The following is a 14,649-nucleotide window of genomic DNA, read 5'->3' as shown; positions in this document are numbered from 1 at the left end:
ATGGTGGTGGTAAAGGAAACGGGAGGATCAGCCGTCGCAAGATTTCGCCTACACGCGGCTGGCTCTTGAGAGCGAGATAAGACGAGGAAAGAGAAAGAGAGAGAGAGAAAGAGAGATAGAGAAAACAAGGAAGAGAAAGAAATGCGGGAGAGAAAGGCGAGAGAGCTTAGAGTCGCTACTTATTATACATCCGCCAGCAAGTGGATTTATTGCGAGCGACTGCAACGGTTGGTCCCTGCAAGACAACGAGATTCATTGCTACCTCGGGATAATTAAACGTTCGGTGAGCTTTCGATGCAGCAACTCGATACATTGCAAAGCGAACGCTATCGACCTCTTTAAATTAGATATCGCGATATCCGATCTCTAGATACACGCAAGATCTCCATTCTAATTTTTCTAATTTGTCAAAAAAATTCCTTTCTATGAATTGAATGAAAGGCAAGATCTTTATGATTAGACTATGCTCTCATGTCTCTATCGTATTGTGTATAATAAACTCGTTATATTCCTAATTTCTATTGGAAATGAGCAGTCCAATTAAGCTGCCGATAAAGTCTTGATATATTCCTGCGCGATCATCGCCAATCTATATAGCCCGATATAATCGCGCTGATCGAAGTATAAAGCGTATGTAACGTGGAATAGCTTGTTAAGCCGCGCGCTCGACGAAGATTAATAATAACGTCTACAAAGTGAGCTCCATCATTCACGGAGCTCGTGAAAAGCCCGTCGCGCCGTTGTAATGGCCGCCACGCCAGTATCACGAGGCACATGTATAATGTGCACCGTATATAATACTACATCATTTCCACGCGCGACAATGATGCGATATGGGGATATCGAGGAGCTCTTACCCTCCTTCCTTCCTTCCTCCCCTGTCAGGCGATAAACACGCAGAGAAATCTCAAGCCGGTACTAACAAATAACTTTGTTAACGCGAGCATCGCAGTCCATCATTTTTACCGAATAAACTTCCGATAAATCGCCAGTGCCTTGGAGATTTATCGGACATTCTTAGACGCCAATTAAGCACCGTCCGAGAGCCCTCGATCCGTGACGGCTATCGCGTGGTCGTTGGCGATTATCTCCCCGTGCGGCACGAACCTCAAGGGAAACACGAAACATTGATGCTTGACCAAACACGGGTCGTTATTGGACCGAGACTTTTTCGACACAACCGGCTAGATCGATTATTCGATCGGGTAAACGATCGAGGAAGCTGGAACGGGGTCACGACGAGATATTCATTGCCGTTTTTCTCGTGTTTCGATCGCGTATATACATATATAGACACACATGCATTTACTTTACGCTACCTTGTTCTGAAACTTGTCTTATGTCAGTGTGAGTGCAATATCTGTTTCACGAGGATCAATCGAAGCGGACATTTCATTCCCAACGGTAACGAGCCGTAAAAACGTTATTGAAGCGTGTTACGTAACCGTATGTCGCGCAAATTGATTCGTCATCGATAACAGGAGCGACAATATGTATATTGACCGAAATTGAAAACAACTACTTTGTTTTTCGAACAAACGCTGCTATGCGTCATTATACGATAAAAAGAGGCTATTAGCTCGAGCAAAATTGGAACTCGCTGCATACATACGATAATTATTTGTGTGAAAATACACGCAAGCGCATAGATATTTGAAATTTACTAGAGAAATGACTTATCCAATTTTTGTTATCGAGAATCAAATTATGAATAATATTTCTTCTAAATAATGTTTCGTTTTCGAATATTTTTTAGCAAAACATTCTCCAACATGTTATATAAACAATAATAAAAAAGGTATATGTATTTTATATGCAAATGTAGTCTCGCTATTTGCAAAAAAGAAATAACGAGTTTTACAATATTCCGCAGCAATAAAGTAATAACATTAAAATATTTTCCTCCGTTTATTTTTGAACAGCCGTCTGTATTTTATCTTGTAAGTATGTGTTATCGCTACTAGTAATCGTACAAATGCATAATTCTTGACTTACCTCTGCAAGCGGCTCCTCCTTGGTGACGTCTCCATTCTTGGGCGCCTCCTCGCGGCTCGGCTTAGTCTTATCCTTCTTGCTAAAGCTGATCGACCTGAAGGACCACTTTTTCTTCTAGATAAAAGATAAAAAGAGGAAGAGATTATTAGTAATCGACAAACTCATTGTACGTAATTATGTGCTTTCATTTCACGGAAACGAAAAATGTTTGGAATTTTTTCGATTAATATAAATATTAATACGTTCCGAAACATGACGCACACAGATTTATGTATCATTAAAATACAGATAATTAAATTCAGATTAATGCACACTGATATACGAATATGACGCAGATCGCCTTACCTTATCCTTCTTTTTGGTTTCCTTATTGTCTGGAGTGGCAGTGTTCGGACTGGCAGGGGTGGCCTCTGTGGGCGTCGTGACCTCCGCAACCTCTGCAGGAGATTCTCCGGACGACTCTTGCTTCGTCTCCTCGGCTTTTACCTCTTCCTCCTGCGGCTGCTAAAAATCAGAGATAAATCTACCTTGAAATTTCGTTTCTTAAAATATATAAACTATAATGAGATCCATGAGCGATAAATTTACTTTCAATGCTTAAAAATAATGAAGAGAATGTTTCACAAACACAATAAATGTGAATCATCGGCATTATCAGAATCGATCAACAGGAATAGCATGAATCATCATCAGAGATTTCTTCATGCATGAAAAACATAAACGAAGATGAGAAAATAAAGAGACGCACAGTACTGTTCATAAAGTATATTCCATATCATAAATCCTACGTCGTAAATCAACATAATGTAAATACTATTCACTTCCTGTAAAGACAATATTTTCGAGTTTTACCATTTTATGCGAAACGATAGCACTCAAGTATTACGATTCAGTTGATGGCTTACTTTCGACGCATCTCTCTTCAATCCCTTTTATATAATATATATTTAAAGTTATTTTTGCAAAATCGAAGTATTTTCTACATTATTCTAAAATCGTATTTTTCATTTTCTTCTTCGTTTACTTGATTCTGTCATCATTAATAAATTGAATATAAATTAATATGTAAAATAAATGTATAAAATATATATAATATATAAAATATAAAAAGATTATCAAAAGTTTTGATAAAAATAGGATTATGCTCAATCGTCAAAAAGTTGATTAAAAATCGAGATGGTATTATTTCGTAATAGGAGCAATGATATAAATGAAAAACAAATTTAATTCAGTTCTTCACAAACTTACTTCGAAATTTAAACGTTGCTAATTTATATCGAAATTTCGAAGCTACGCGATATCGAAAATCTCATTTCCATTTTCAGCAAACTATAGTTAAGCAAAACTGATTACACGACCAGGCTTTAATGCCCGCAAGCGTATACGTTTCTGCGATGATACTTGTATACTTTTTGAAAGTTTCTCTTGCGTCCGGAAGTGCCGCAGCTACTCCGGAATGAAGTCGTTTAACTCTTTCCCATAGTGCCCGGAGGTATCCATTCACTTATAAATAATATCAAACTTTCGTGAAACGTGTTAGTTTTCCCGGAAAGTGCGCCATGCAACGACGAGGGGCCTCTTTGTTTCGGTTCTTTGAAAAACCCTTGACAAGTTCCTCTCTTACCTTATGGGCCAAGTGCGCAGCTTACCAAAGTTGCCAAGAAAAAAATACAGGTCGACGAGAAGCACCTCGTTGGCTCTCCTTTACGCGATAAGTCAGAATTGATTTGATTCGATTTCGGATGCCAAAGTCCTCGGAATCTTTACACAGATAATGTATATACCATTCAAGTACAACTGGATGAATAAGTAATTACAAAGGATTGAATGACAAACCTTGTCGAACTATGATTCCGTTAACTAACTATGAATGATTTATTATCATGAGAACTATATACGATAATTATTGGCTCAATAGCATAAATTATTCCTATATTGTTTAAAAGTGACAAACAAGAATTCTCGCGCAAATTCATAAGAAAAACTCGAACGAAGAAGGTAATTCTGTTAACCAAAGTGATGACGTGATCGTTCACTTAACATATGTAATTATCTGTTTGTAACAATGCGTTTGTAACTTGAACAGACAGATAAAAAAAACTTCGTTAAGAAACGCTTTTTAGAAACTGCAAAGACAAGCCTATTTTTATCCACGCTTTTACATAGTAAAGTTATTTCGTAACGCAAAACTATTTGTTCGAGTTTCATTATACCTTAGTTGAATATTAAGTTAGCAGGACCACAATTTTTTTTTAATTTGCACGGGGTACAAAATTATTTTCCGTGGTACAAATTAGTACAAATTCAGTATTAATTGTATCTGTTTTGTTTTATTTATTTTTTTAATTTTTTCTTTTGGTCCTACTAGCTTAATATTAAGTTAGCAGCGCCACGATTTTTTCTGAATTGACATGGGGTACAAAATTATTTTTGATGGTACAAAATAAGTACTAAATAATCCATTAGGTCCCATTTGATTTTGCTGATTTGGTCCTGCCAGCTTAAGAGAGCTGATATTCTTACGTGTAGTTAATCATAAGAGTTAATCAATTATGTTAACAATTGCTAATTATAAAGATTATAATTAGCTAATCGTATTTTAAAGAATGATACGGTATATACGAAGTACGCATACCTATTCCTTCGAATGTCGCCGTACATATGGCAAGAGCAACAGCGCGCTACGTCTGTAAAGGTCGAGCACCGAACACTGTGTGACGATGTAAGATAACAAATTCCTTATGCCTATAAAATAATATACGTAGGTATGCCGAAGATCCTTTGCAAAAAATAGTGACGCGTCCTTGTTTGTATCCTTGGTATGCGTGACGTAGGAAGACACGGCATAGGACATAGTGGGGGAAAGGACCGCGGCGCGGTCCTTCCCGTCCTATTTGATTCTTTTGTAAAACTAGTTTTACTTACAACCCCTTTCGTTCTCGAGTTTCAAATTAATTTTATTAATAAATGAGTGTATTAAAATTTTTCGCTTTATCATTCGATCCTGCGATTCGTATTATCTCAATCTGAAAATGATTAATATATTACATCATCTCAATCCGCGAAAAATTCAAAGTGTGAAAAAACATCTAAGGTATATTTAAAGATTATTATTAGAGAAATATGTATCGCCCGTAATAAAAAAATAAAATTAATAATTAATAATATTAAATGGAAATCGCGAGAAGTATTGCTACGATATATTCGAAATAAGAATCGCAACTAGATGCTAGATACGATGAAAATCATAAAAATTACATACTTAGCATCATACGTTTTCAGATTTCCTCCGATTTGCATGTAAATGTAATTTTCCAATCATTTTCAGATTAAACGTATAATAATATACAAATTAGCTCTCTTAAGCTGGCAGGACCTAATGGATTATTTTGTACCGCCAAAAATAATTTTGTACTTCATGCCAATTGAGAAAAAATCGTGGCGGTGCCAACTTAATATTAAGCTAGCAGGACCAAAAGAAAAAGTTGAAAAAATAAATAAAACAAAACAGATACAATTAGTACTGAACTTGCATAAACTTCGAGCCACTTTATTATCGATGCAAATACGCGCGAACAATTCCGCACGTTTATCCGATACAACACGCACATATATGAAATGCAAACGCATCGCAGTGCGATAAAACACAACACGCGCGACGACCAATCAAGCGACATATACACGGCTTCGCGTTTAAGAACGATATGAATCGAACGTGGGCGTTAGACGGCGGATTTCCTGATTTATACAATGGACCAAGCGAGGCGCGAGGCGCGACGCGCCGTCACATTCGATTACAAGTAACGCCGCATCTCTGCGAAACGTCATTTTCCCTTTCATCTCGTTCCTCGCGTCGCCGTTTCTTCGTCGATGTGCCGGTAAAACCAGGCGAATCTCCACACACACACACGCATTTTGCGCGCATTATATTATGTAAATATCGGCTTATTTTAGCATTCGCGAGACGTGCAAGGAGCGAAAAGCCCCGCAATATCGTATCTAGCGAGAGAAGACTGAGGAGAAAAAGAAGTACACGTGTATAGTGTAAACGAAGTACTCTTCGGCATAAATGTTTCCGCACGAGTGTACGATGGTTAGGTTACCGCAAAACTTTATATATCGATACGAACAGAAAACAAAAACCTATCAAAAATAAAAAGCAGATACGAATCGATTGTAAACAAAATATTAACAAAGTTTTGAATTAAAAGGTTCAATAATAATGAACATTGTTTTTTATGCTATATAAACAACAACAAAAGTTAAAATCGCAGTGGAACATATAACGATCGATCAAATAATCACGTGATTGTTTTTCAACTGCATTCTTTTAATATCGCATTTCGTAAAACCAAATAATCAGTTAAGATTCCGCGCGCGGTTTCTGCGGCAGACGCAAGCAAATAATAATAATGAAAGCCTCGTCGAGAGAGGTATATCAGATATATCAGAATTCAGATGCCATGCGAGTTTATCATTAATTAATATTCAAAGATACGACACGAGTAGGAGGAGATATGAGCGAGAGGGAGGCAACCTTGCGGTGCAACCGACCGTACAATATTAGAATACGAAGAAATTCACGGAAACGCAGAGGATTTTTAAACCAAGGTCAACCGCGTGCAAGATTTTTTGCAATAAATTCCTCTGCATCGCATACATCGCATCTGCATACGTACACCTGTTCTGCATCTCAGTTTCCACAACAAATTCCCGAGCGTTGAGTAATCGTTGTCGCGATCGGCGCGTATAATTTCAACTAGGCTGATATGCTGTCGCTTAAAAATGCCACGCGATCGCGGAAGGTGTGAAAAATTATACGCTTCCAAAGAAAAACCGGTATTTAAAAACCGTAACATTTAATTAAGAATTTAATCGAGAAATCGTGTTTGTCAGTGAAGACCGCGAAAGCAGATAGCGACAATGGTAGACAAAGGAAATTCATAGGAATTCAGGCGGTTAACAACTGTAATTAAATGGCAGCGAAACAGACGAGTCGTGTTAATTAATAAAGCACGTTCGCGTCTTCGAGCTATGTACGCGAGTTATATACGATGATTCATCGACAAAACGCGCGATGCTGAGATACCATCGTGTGTTCACGCGGTATTAATTATATTCTTAATGAAATACTTCGCTTCATTTCCATATGATATCGTTCGGTTGATTTATCATTTAGGGAGAGGACTGATAGACTGGATAAACATCTTACTGCGAAAAGAAGAACAGTTTATATTTCATTTTTTATTAAAAATATTTTATGAAACGTAAGAAATCTAGTAATATAATCTTTATATTTTTGTCGTATTACAAGACACATTAATAGACATTAATAGATTGAAATTTTATCAATAAATGATAAATTATTTTAAGTCTACAAATTAAATTATAGGTTGCTTTACATTCTGCAAGTTTATAAATTTTCTCTGATTTCCACATACTTTGTAAATTATAATGTATCAAGATGTAATATATTACACATATGCGATCCTTGACAACCTATTAATGCCTATTAATGTGTCAACAAAAATAAAAAATTAATATTAATATATTATTACAACAGTTTCTTATTTTTCATAAAATATTTTTAATAAAAAACGAAATACAAACTGTCCTTCTTTTCCATGAAAAATTTTTATCGCGGTTTCAAGTAATCCATCTGCGTCACATTAAGTATATCATGGTCAAGGTCATGGTTCGCACAATTCTTGCTTGTTACGACTTCCCATGCTCCTTAAGCGTGTCCTGCTATACTTCATTACGCGAAATTACGTGCGCACGATCGTATCGCAAATTCCTATTCAAAGAGAAAATAAAAAACGACTGAACAGCATTGTGTTCGGTTCATCGTTATCAACGCGGTATATTAAAGACAGGTGTTCAATGAGACAGGCGGGTTAACTCTTGAGTATTTAAATCGCATGCGCACCTGCCTCAAGATTTTGTAAGATCGCGGATAAAGGTGTTGCCAGACGTATAGACACTAGCAGCTGATGAATATTCATGAGAGATTCAAGTATAATCTCGGGTGTCAAACCATGCCACTCGAGAAACTCGCGTGATCCGCAAGAATCGTAATGCAGGCATGTGTGTCCTTTAGTGCAATCGATGGAAAACGACAAGTGTCTGGAAGGTATCGAGGTAACGATGTCATGTTAATACGACTGACATATCTAAATCCAAATGTGGGTCAAAGGAGGTAAAGAAAACTAAAAGAACTTGTCAAATCGAGCGACCATTTGATTTATAATATATTTAATTAAATTATTTTTATCGGCATTGTCTCAATGTGGTATTATTACGTAAACATTTCGTTAACGGGACTTGTAACTCGCAAAAATCCAAAAATGAGAAGATTCGCTTGTGAAATCAACGATGTAACGTGATGAGGGTCAATGATATCGGTCGCGTATTCGATGCGATTGAGATACCTGCGAAATAGTAACGCGAAGGGGAAAAGGAGGCAGAGATTTATTTGTATGGGACAGTTAGGTATGTCCCATAAGAAGCCAGTCCCGAGACACGTACAGTTAGTCGCGGGAACGGACGAGTCAACCAACAAGTGTACATTTACACGCGCTGACGCGAAGTCAACGGGATCTTCTCGTTTTTTGTCAAAAATTCAATGAACACCGCGATGCGCGCGACCTACCTCAATTCTTAATCTCCTGTCGCAGCACAATTTTTTTTATCCCACGCTTCTAATATTCAAGCGGCGAGCACTTAAAAATTCGATTCAGAAAACGGTAGATTATAGCGCAATGTGAGATTTCATTTACTAAACCGATAATAAAGCATTCGCTATCGTTCTAAGAAAGCGATCGATTCGACACGCATGACACAAGCATAAATCCCTCGATGATACGATAACGGGAAAACATGACTCAACGTAATGTATCAATTTTATTTACACGCAATTTATACAAATGTAAAAAAATACAAGTCACATCTTACTTTTTTAATTTAATATTAATATTGTGATTATTTATTAAAAAGTAAAAAGAAATATATCTAGATAAAATATTGCCAAGAAATTATTAATTAACGTAGAGATTGCTCTGACCAAAATACGCTCTTCTTTCGAGACGGAAAACGTTTATGACAAAAAAGAAATGTTCGTTCAGATTGTCGCAGTAAATGACGCCTTAAACTGTCATAAAGCGCAGAAAACGAGAGAGCGAAAAAGGAACAGAAATGACTTCAAAGGGAAATGAAAAGGAAGGAGCGGAAGGGGTGGTAAGATGCGTTCTCACCCGTATGTCGTATCTAGTGTGTGACAGCTGCCGCCAGGCTTGTTCAATCGGGGAAATATCAAGTTTCATCTAAGCGAGAAAGTATTTCTTTAGAGATATAAAAACCGCCACGCGTATTTATGAAATTCGACTCAAAGAGAGTGATCCGAAAACTTGACACGTGGTAATTCATACGTCATGAAATGCGCTGCCCAAATTTGCTGTCTATTTTTTCGAATTAGACTTTTGCAAATTGGAAATGTAAATTAAGAATTTTATAAATTTTATTTTATAATAATTTAAATATTTTTTTTTAAAGCACGAGTCATAAAGAATTTGAAGTTTATAATATAATAAGTCGAGATTATGTCATCGCAATCGCACATGCATGTAAACATATCTACGTTTTATCTTATCACAATAAAATATAATTTAATTGAAAAAATAATTTAACGGATTAGACGCATCTCGAATGAAAGTCAAACATGTACACCAACAGAGATTACCTGTGTTATTTAGCTGGTCTCTACGATGTAAATAAAAAGCGCTAATCTGTTGACGCGTGATGTGCAATAAATCGTGGTTCGATAAACGTACCCGCTTTCCGTTCATATCGCATCTTATGTAATGCCACGATGATTATCATGCCATCAAAGCCGCACGCTTGAGCGATCATTGAAGCGATCACGACGTAATGATAATGCGAAGAGGGTTCAGTGTGCCGAGTTTCGCGTTCATGAGTTATAACTTCGTACGAACAGGAAATCGATCATTATCAAAAGTAGTTTGCTCTCAGTAGCAAGCGAAGTAGAGCATTTCTCACCTAGATTAGAATAGTCAACTCATCTGAACATCCTGACTTGACGTATTCGCGTACCAAATAAAGTCTCATTTGTACAGTACTCTTTCAGGAAATGCTAGGTAATCTTTTTATAACGATATGATAAAGAACATACATCTTAGATTATTGAAAAATGTCCGTAATATTTTAAAAGTAGACACACATACATATTCATAGGAGAAAAAAAAAAAAAAAAAAAAGAAAAAAAAAAGAAAAAAAAAAAATTTTTTATTATTCTACGCACGTGATATTTCTGATTCATAAAGGATGATAAAAATATCGCTAATGCGAGAAGAAAACGTTGCGTCGTCGCTTTCGTCGAATCGATTAAGATTAATGATTCGCTGTCTACGTCGGATGAATCGTCTTGGCGAGATAAACTTCGGAGATCTACCTATGAGACCTTTACGAATGAACGAGTGATTCAGCAGGCGTCTGTTAGCAACCGTTCGCGTAATTCAAGAGAACGAGATCATTGAAGATTGATCGACAATTGAGTGAGTGACTCACCAGAACGCGATTCGAAAATGTCAATTCGTGGAGAGCGAATGAGAAGCGTGTCATTTAACGTTATCTAGACATGTTAAATTTGCCCGGGACACAAAAAAGATAATAATATGTACAACACTGCATTACGTATACATATATATTACATGTATACGTATATCAAGGTGATTGGGTAATAAATATATATCTCGTTGCCAATCCGGCGCTCGACGTTCGTATATAATCACCGAAGCCGGAAATTCAATGTATGGTCTCCTCGAGCTAACTTGCTCATTAATAATGAGTACGTGTGCTAATAAAGCATTAATATGCGCTTCGTAATGGAAAATCATCGGTATGAGCAGAACTTGAAACGCAAATATGATTATATCGCTCGAACTGAAATCGAGGTAATTACCTGTGCAAACACTTGACCTTAATGGTTGACATGATTTTAAAATAATATGTACAAAACTCGGTGGACTCTCAAGTCAAACTTCATTCGTTTTAATCGTCAATATTACTTTTAAATCGAAAAAAATAACTAATTGAAAATACGCGATCTCTACGATGATTCTCGGTGAATTTTTACCATTTTAAAAAATATATACAAACACATGGAATTATATATTTTATTAAAATTAAAATATATATGGCCTATAAATATAAATTATTTTTAAAATGACATTTGAGAAAATAACATTTCGGTTTAAAAAAATTTGAAAAGTCGACAAAATGCGAGGAATTATTAAATAGTACTCACTTGCTCCTTCTCCTTCTCCTTCTCGGTAGCTTCGTCTTGGTCCTTTTCTTTATCCTCGGCAGTATCCGTATGCGGTGCTATGCCGTTGGTGGTAGGCTTCGTGTCAGCCTCCTCGATCCTTTCCAGCTTACCGTCGCCAGGTGCGGCCGCATCTCCGACGACGCCTCCCTCGACGGGTATTCCCTCCTTCTTCGGCGTCGTCGTTATATCTACAGACCTTTTGCTCTGTCTCGCACCCATGGTTTCTTTTTACCTTCTCGTGCCACCTGTCTTTATCTCACTTGCCTTCTGGGTACCAGGTGGTCCAGCTAAATTCTTTTCTGCAATCATAAAGACGGAGTAAATTAAAATATTTGGTCACATTTTCTTAAACGTATGAGACGTAGACTAAAGTTATATAATATACGATTCTTAGAACATACTGTAATAAAATTAATGAACAGCGAGAAAGCTTAAAATTGATAATTTGAGTTTATTCAGATTTCGCACACGCGTCCTGTTCGCAACGGTTTCGTCACGGATAAGATCATCCGTTTTGCGATGCGCGGATAAGTTGCGTCGAGGAGCGGGAGCAACTTTCACCGTAACAGATACATCGGAGATCTGTGAGAGGATACCCGTTCGAATCCTTCGACTCGAATTCGTGTCGGCGAATCTGGTTTATAAGGGCAAGCGAATCTGAAACGCAACGATCGCGGTTTGACGTAAAAACGGCGCAATATACGATCACCTGCGCCAGATTGATCTGATAAAAGAGAGATTTATGTTTATCGATATATTATATATGGGCGTGTCTCTTGCGACTTTCGTGCGGATTTACGCGCAGGTGCAGCGAAGAAGATTCGTACATGTCGATTTCAAGAGAGCGAAAAAAGAGATGAAAAGTCTCTTCTTATCTTTTGTAAAAAATATCTCTTCTTAAAAACTCGCTCATAAACATACATGACAGCATCAAGATAATGCTACGAGATGACGATTATAACCATATGAAAGACTCGTACAATCTGAGAAAACAAAGAACAGTACAACGGATACATTCTTTCATTGGAAAACAACTCTAGGTATTGTCCTACTCAAGAATTTGCCTGTCCGTTATGTATGCTTAGTTAAAACGCGAAGAAAAGAATATGGAAAACACTACTAAATGCACGAAAGAACTTTTATTTACAATATCAAAGCTATTTTTTATCTGACCGTATTATATACGCAATACAACTGTTATATTGCAAATAATAATAATAATAATAATAAAATTACCCTGTTGCTTAAATATCTGCTAATTTCGAACTATATAATTCACAACATTTTTTTTCGTTCAAAGATACTACATTTGTAGAGAGATATTAAGTTTGAAACATATCGCAGATGAAAAAGTATATAAACTGTCTTGATTGCGTTATCAATTTAATGACAAAGAGAACAGAAATGTACGTATCGTTGCACGTTGGGGGTTTAATTATTCTCGGGGAAAAAAGAAAACAGAAAAGTTTTCTCATCGAGAAGCGCACAAACCTGCGGATAACGGTACGAACTTTGCTTGCGAACGAAAGCGGAAACGAGTGGTGTACCGAGGGAACGGCTGCGAAAAACTAGCACGGCGTGACTAAGAGGCGCGTTAAAAGTCAGACTAGCTGAGACTGCTCGTTTGCTGCGCGCGTATTAGCGTTAGCGCGTATTTAAACGACCACGTGGCTTACGACGTGTGCAAGCATGCACATACGCGCTACGAGCAGCTGACGTCCGCGATGCGTAACGCATCTGCAGTCGCGACGGAGTACGTTTTCTTGTGTGCTAATCGAAGAGGAATGATCGAAAACTGCACAGGATTTCTCCTAGAATATAAAATATGAAGATATGCAGCAGGATAAATAAATTATAAACTTTATCCGCAAATTCGCTAATTAATTTTCTTTTTTTTCCATCGAAATTACGTAAAGAATAAAATAAGAATTTGTCATTCAAATATATGTGTTTTCATAATATACATAATCGCTTGTAATGAAGAAAAATTTATATGCAGATATCAAGATTTTTGTCTCTTTTTAAATTCTAATTAAAACATTAATGCTTTAGAGAATAAGAATCTTCATATATATATTTTCATTAATAAAAATTAGTACAATTAAATTACTTTTTTGTTTCATCACGATAAAGGCTTTCATATATTTACACATCATATAATAGATATTTTTCTAAAATAAATTAAGTAATTTGATACAACTATGATAATTAAAATAATAAATGCATTACATCTACATTACATTGTATTTTCATCTTGTTTTAAAGTAAAGTAAACCGTGTACAGTTTTGTATACATAGTCGTATTGTAATATAAAATTCACTTACTATGTACATATATATATATATATATAGTATCTCGTAACCTGCATATGTAACGTTTTCTTATAAACGTTTCTCGTCTATTTCATGTTAATGTTTAAGATAAAAATCAACAACTCTCCAGCAGTGAATATATCTCAGCCTTCGTGTTACAGAACCGTCACGTTTTCTTGTGGCATATTTCGCCATTATCATTTATTTCTTTCTATATCCTCACTTTTATTTATAGATTCATTAGAGAGAGAGTCCGTTTAGAAAGTTCCGATTACGCGAGATACTTCGAGAATGCGATAATATTTCAATTTTTACGCATATATTCGGAATTTTCATTAAGATAAATTTCCATTAAGCAAGCGAAAAATTCTCGATTTTTATCGCGCAAACAGAATTGGTTTTTGCTTCCTGTAGCGGCAGTTCGTTTTCCAAATGAACGCGCATTCGTCGCGTTATACGTCATAGTTAAATCACGCTGTACGAACAGTCAATACGAACACAAAGGAACAGTTATATTCATCGCTAATTGAGGGACGAGAATACGGAATACGCGAGGTAAGTTGATTCTTGTAACGATCGGATCGCGCTTCGCGAGAACAAAACGGAACTGCACGCGTCGAAACCGCAAAGCGGCTGTATCACTGTCACTACATAATGGCATTTGTTTCTAGGCAGTCTATTCACGGTGCATTGCACTTTGCTGAGTGCACTGGCTGTCACGCATGCGTGTCTAGCTGTGTGTCACCTAACCGGGTGACGGATCTCAAGCCGGAAACACGATGACACAATATTGTCACCTCTACGAGAGAAATCCTCGCTTCGCTCGCGTGGTTTTGACACGGTCAGCGTTTCCCAGTCGATGACAAAGTCTGAAATAAAAAAAGTACGAAACTCTAGTGACGAACGAACGAAAGATGTTGAACGCGATAGATTGATTCGCTAGGATTTTTATATAAAATATAGTAAATAGTAGATAACGATCTCTCGAAATAAATTAT

The 14,649-nt window shown here is 36.7% G+C and overlaps 1 protein-coding gene across 3 annotated transcripts in view; it reads right to left on the bottom strand.

Moving 5' to 3' along the window:
• LOC140666545 (uncharacterized) overlaps nucleotides 1-14,649 on the bottom strand; it is a 92,092-nt gene that overhangs the window by 31,127 nt on the left and 46,316 nt on the right. For 2 of the 3 annotated variants that reach the window (XM_072893830.1, XM_072893829.1), the window contains exons 2-4: nucleotides 11,318-11,637; nucleotides 2,341-2,499; nucleotides 1,996-2,109 (exon numbers count right to left, since the gene is read on the bottom strand). In XM_072893830.1, the coding sequence (XP_072749931.1) occupies nucleotides 1,996-2,109; nucleotides 2,341-2,499; nucleotides 11,318-11,557 (513 nt within the window). In that variant the 5' untranslated portion in view covers nucleotides 11,558-11,637. The remainder of the gene's footprint in view (nucleotides 1-1,995; nucleotides 2,110-2,340; nucleotides 2,500-11,317; nucleotides 11,638-14,649) is intronic. The other variant, XM_072893831.1, reaches the window with a different exon arrangement.

This window comes from Anoplolepis gracilipes, chromosome 6 (genome assembly GCF_047496725.1).
Source record: "Anoplolepis gracilipes chromosome 6, ASM4749672v1, whole genome shotgun sequence".
NCBI classification, from domain to species: Eukaryota; Metazoa; Arthropoda; class Insecta; order Hymenoptera; family Formicidae; genus Anoplolepis; species Anoplolepis gracilipes.
Note: the sequence above shows the minus strand (reverse complement) of the source record. Positions and strands in the feature narration are given on the sequence as shown.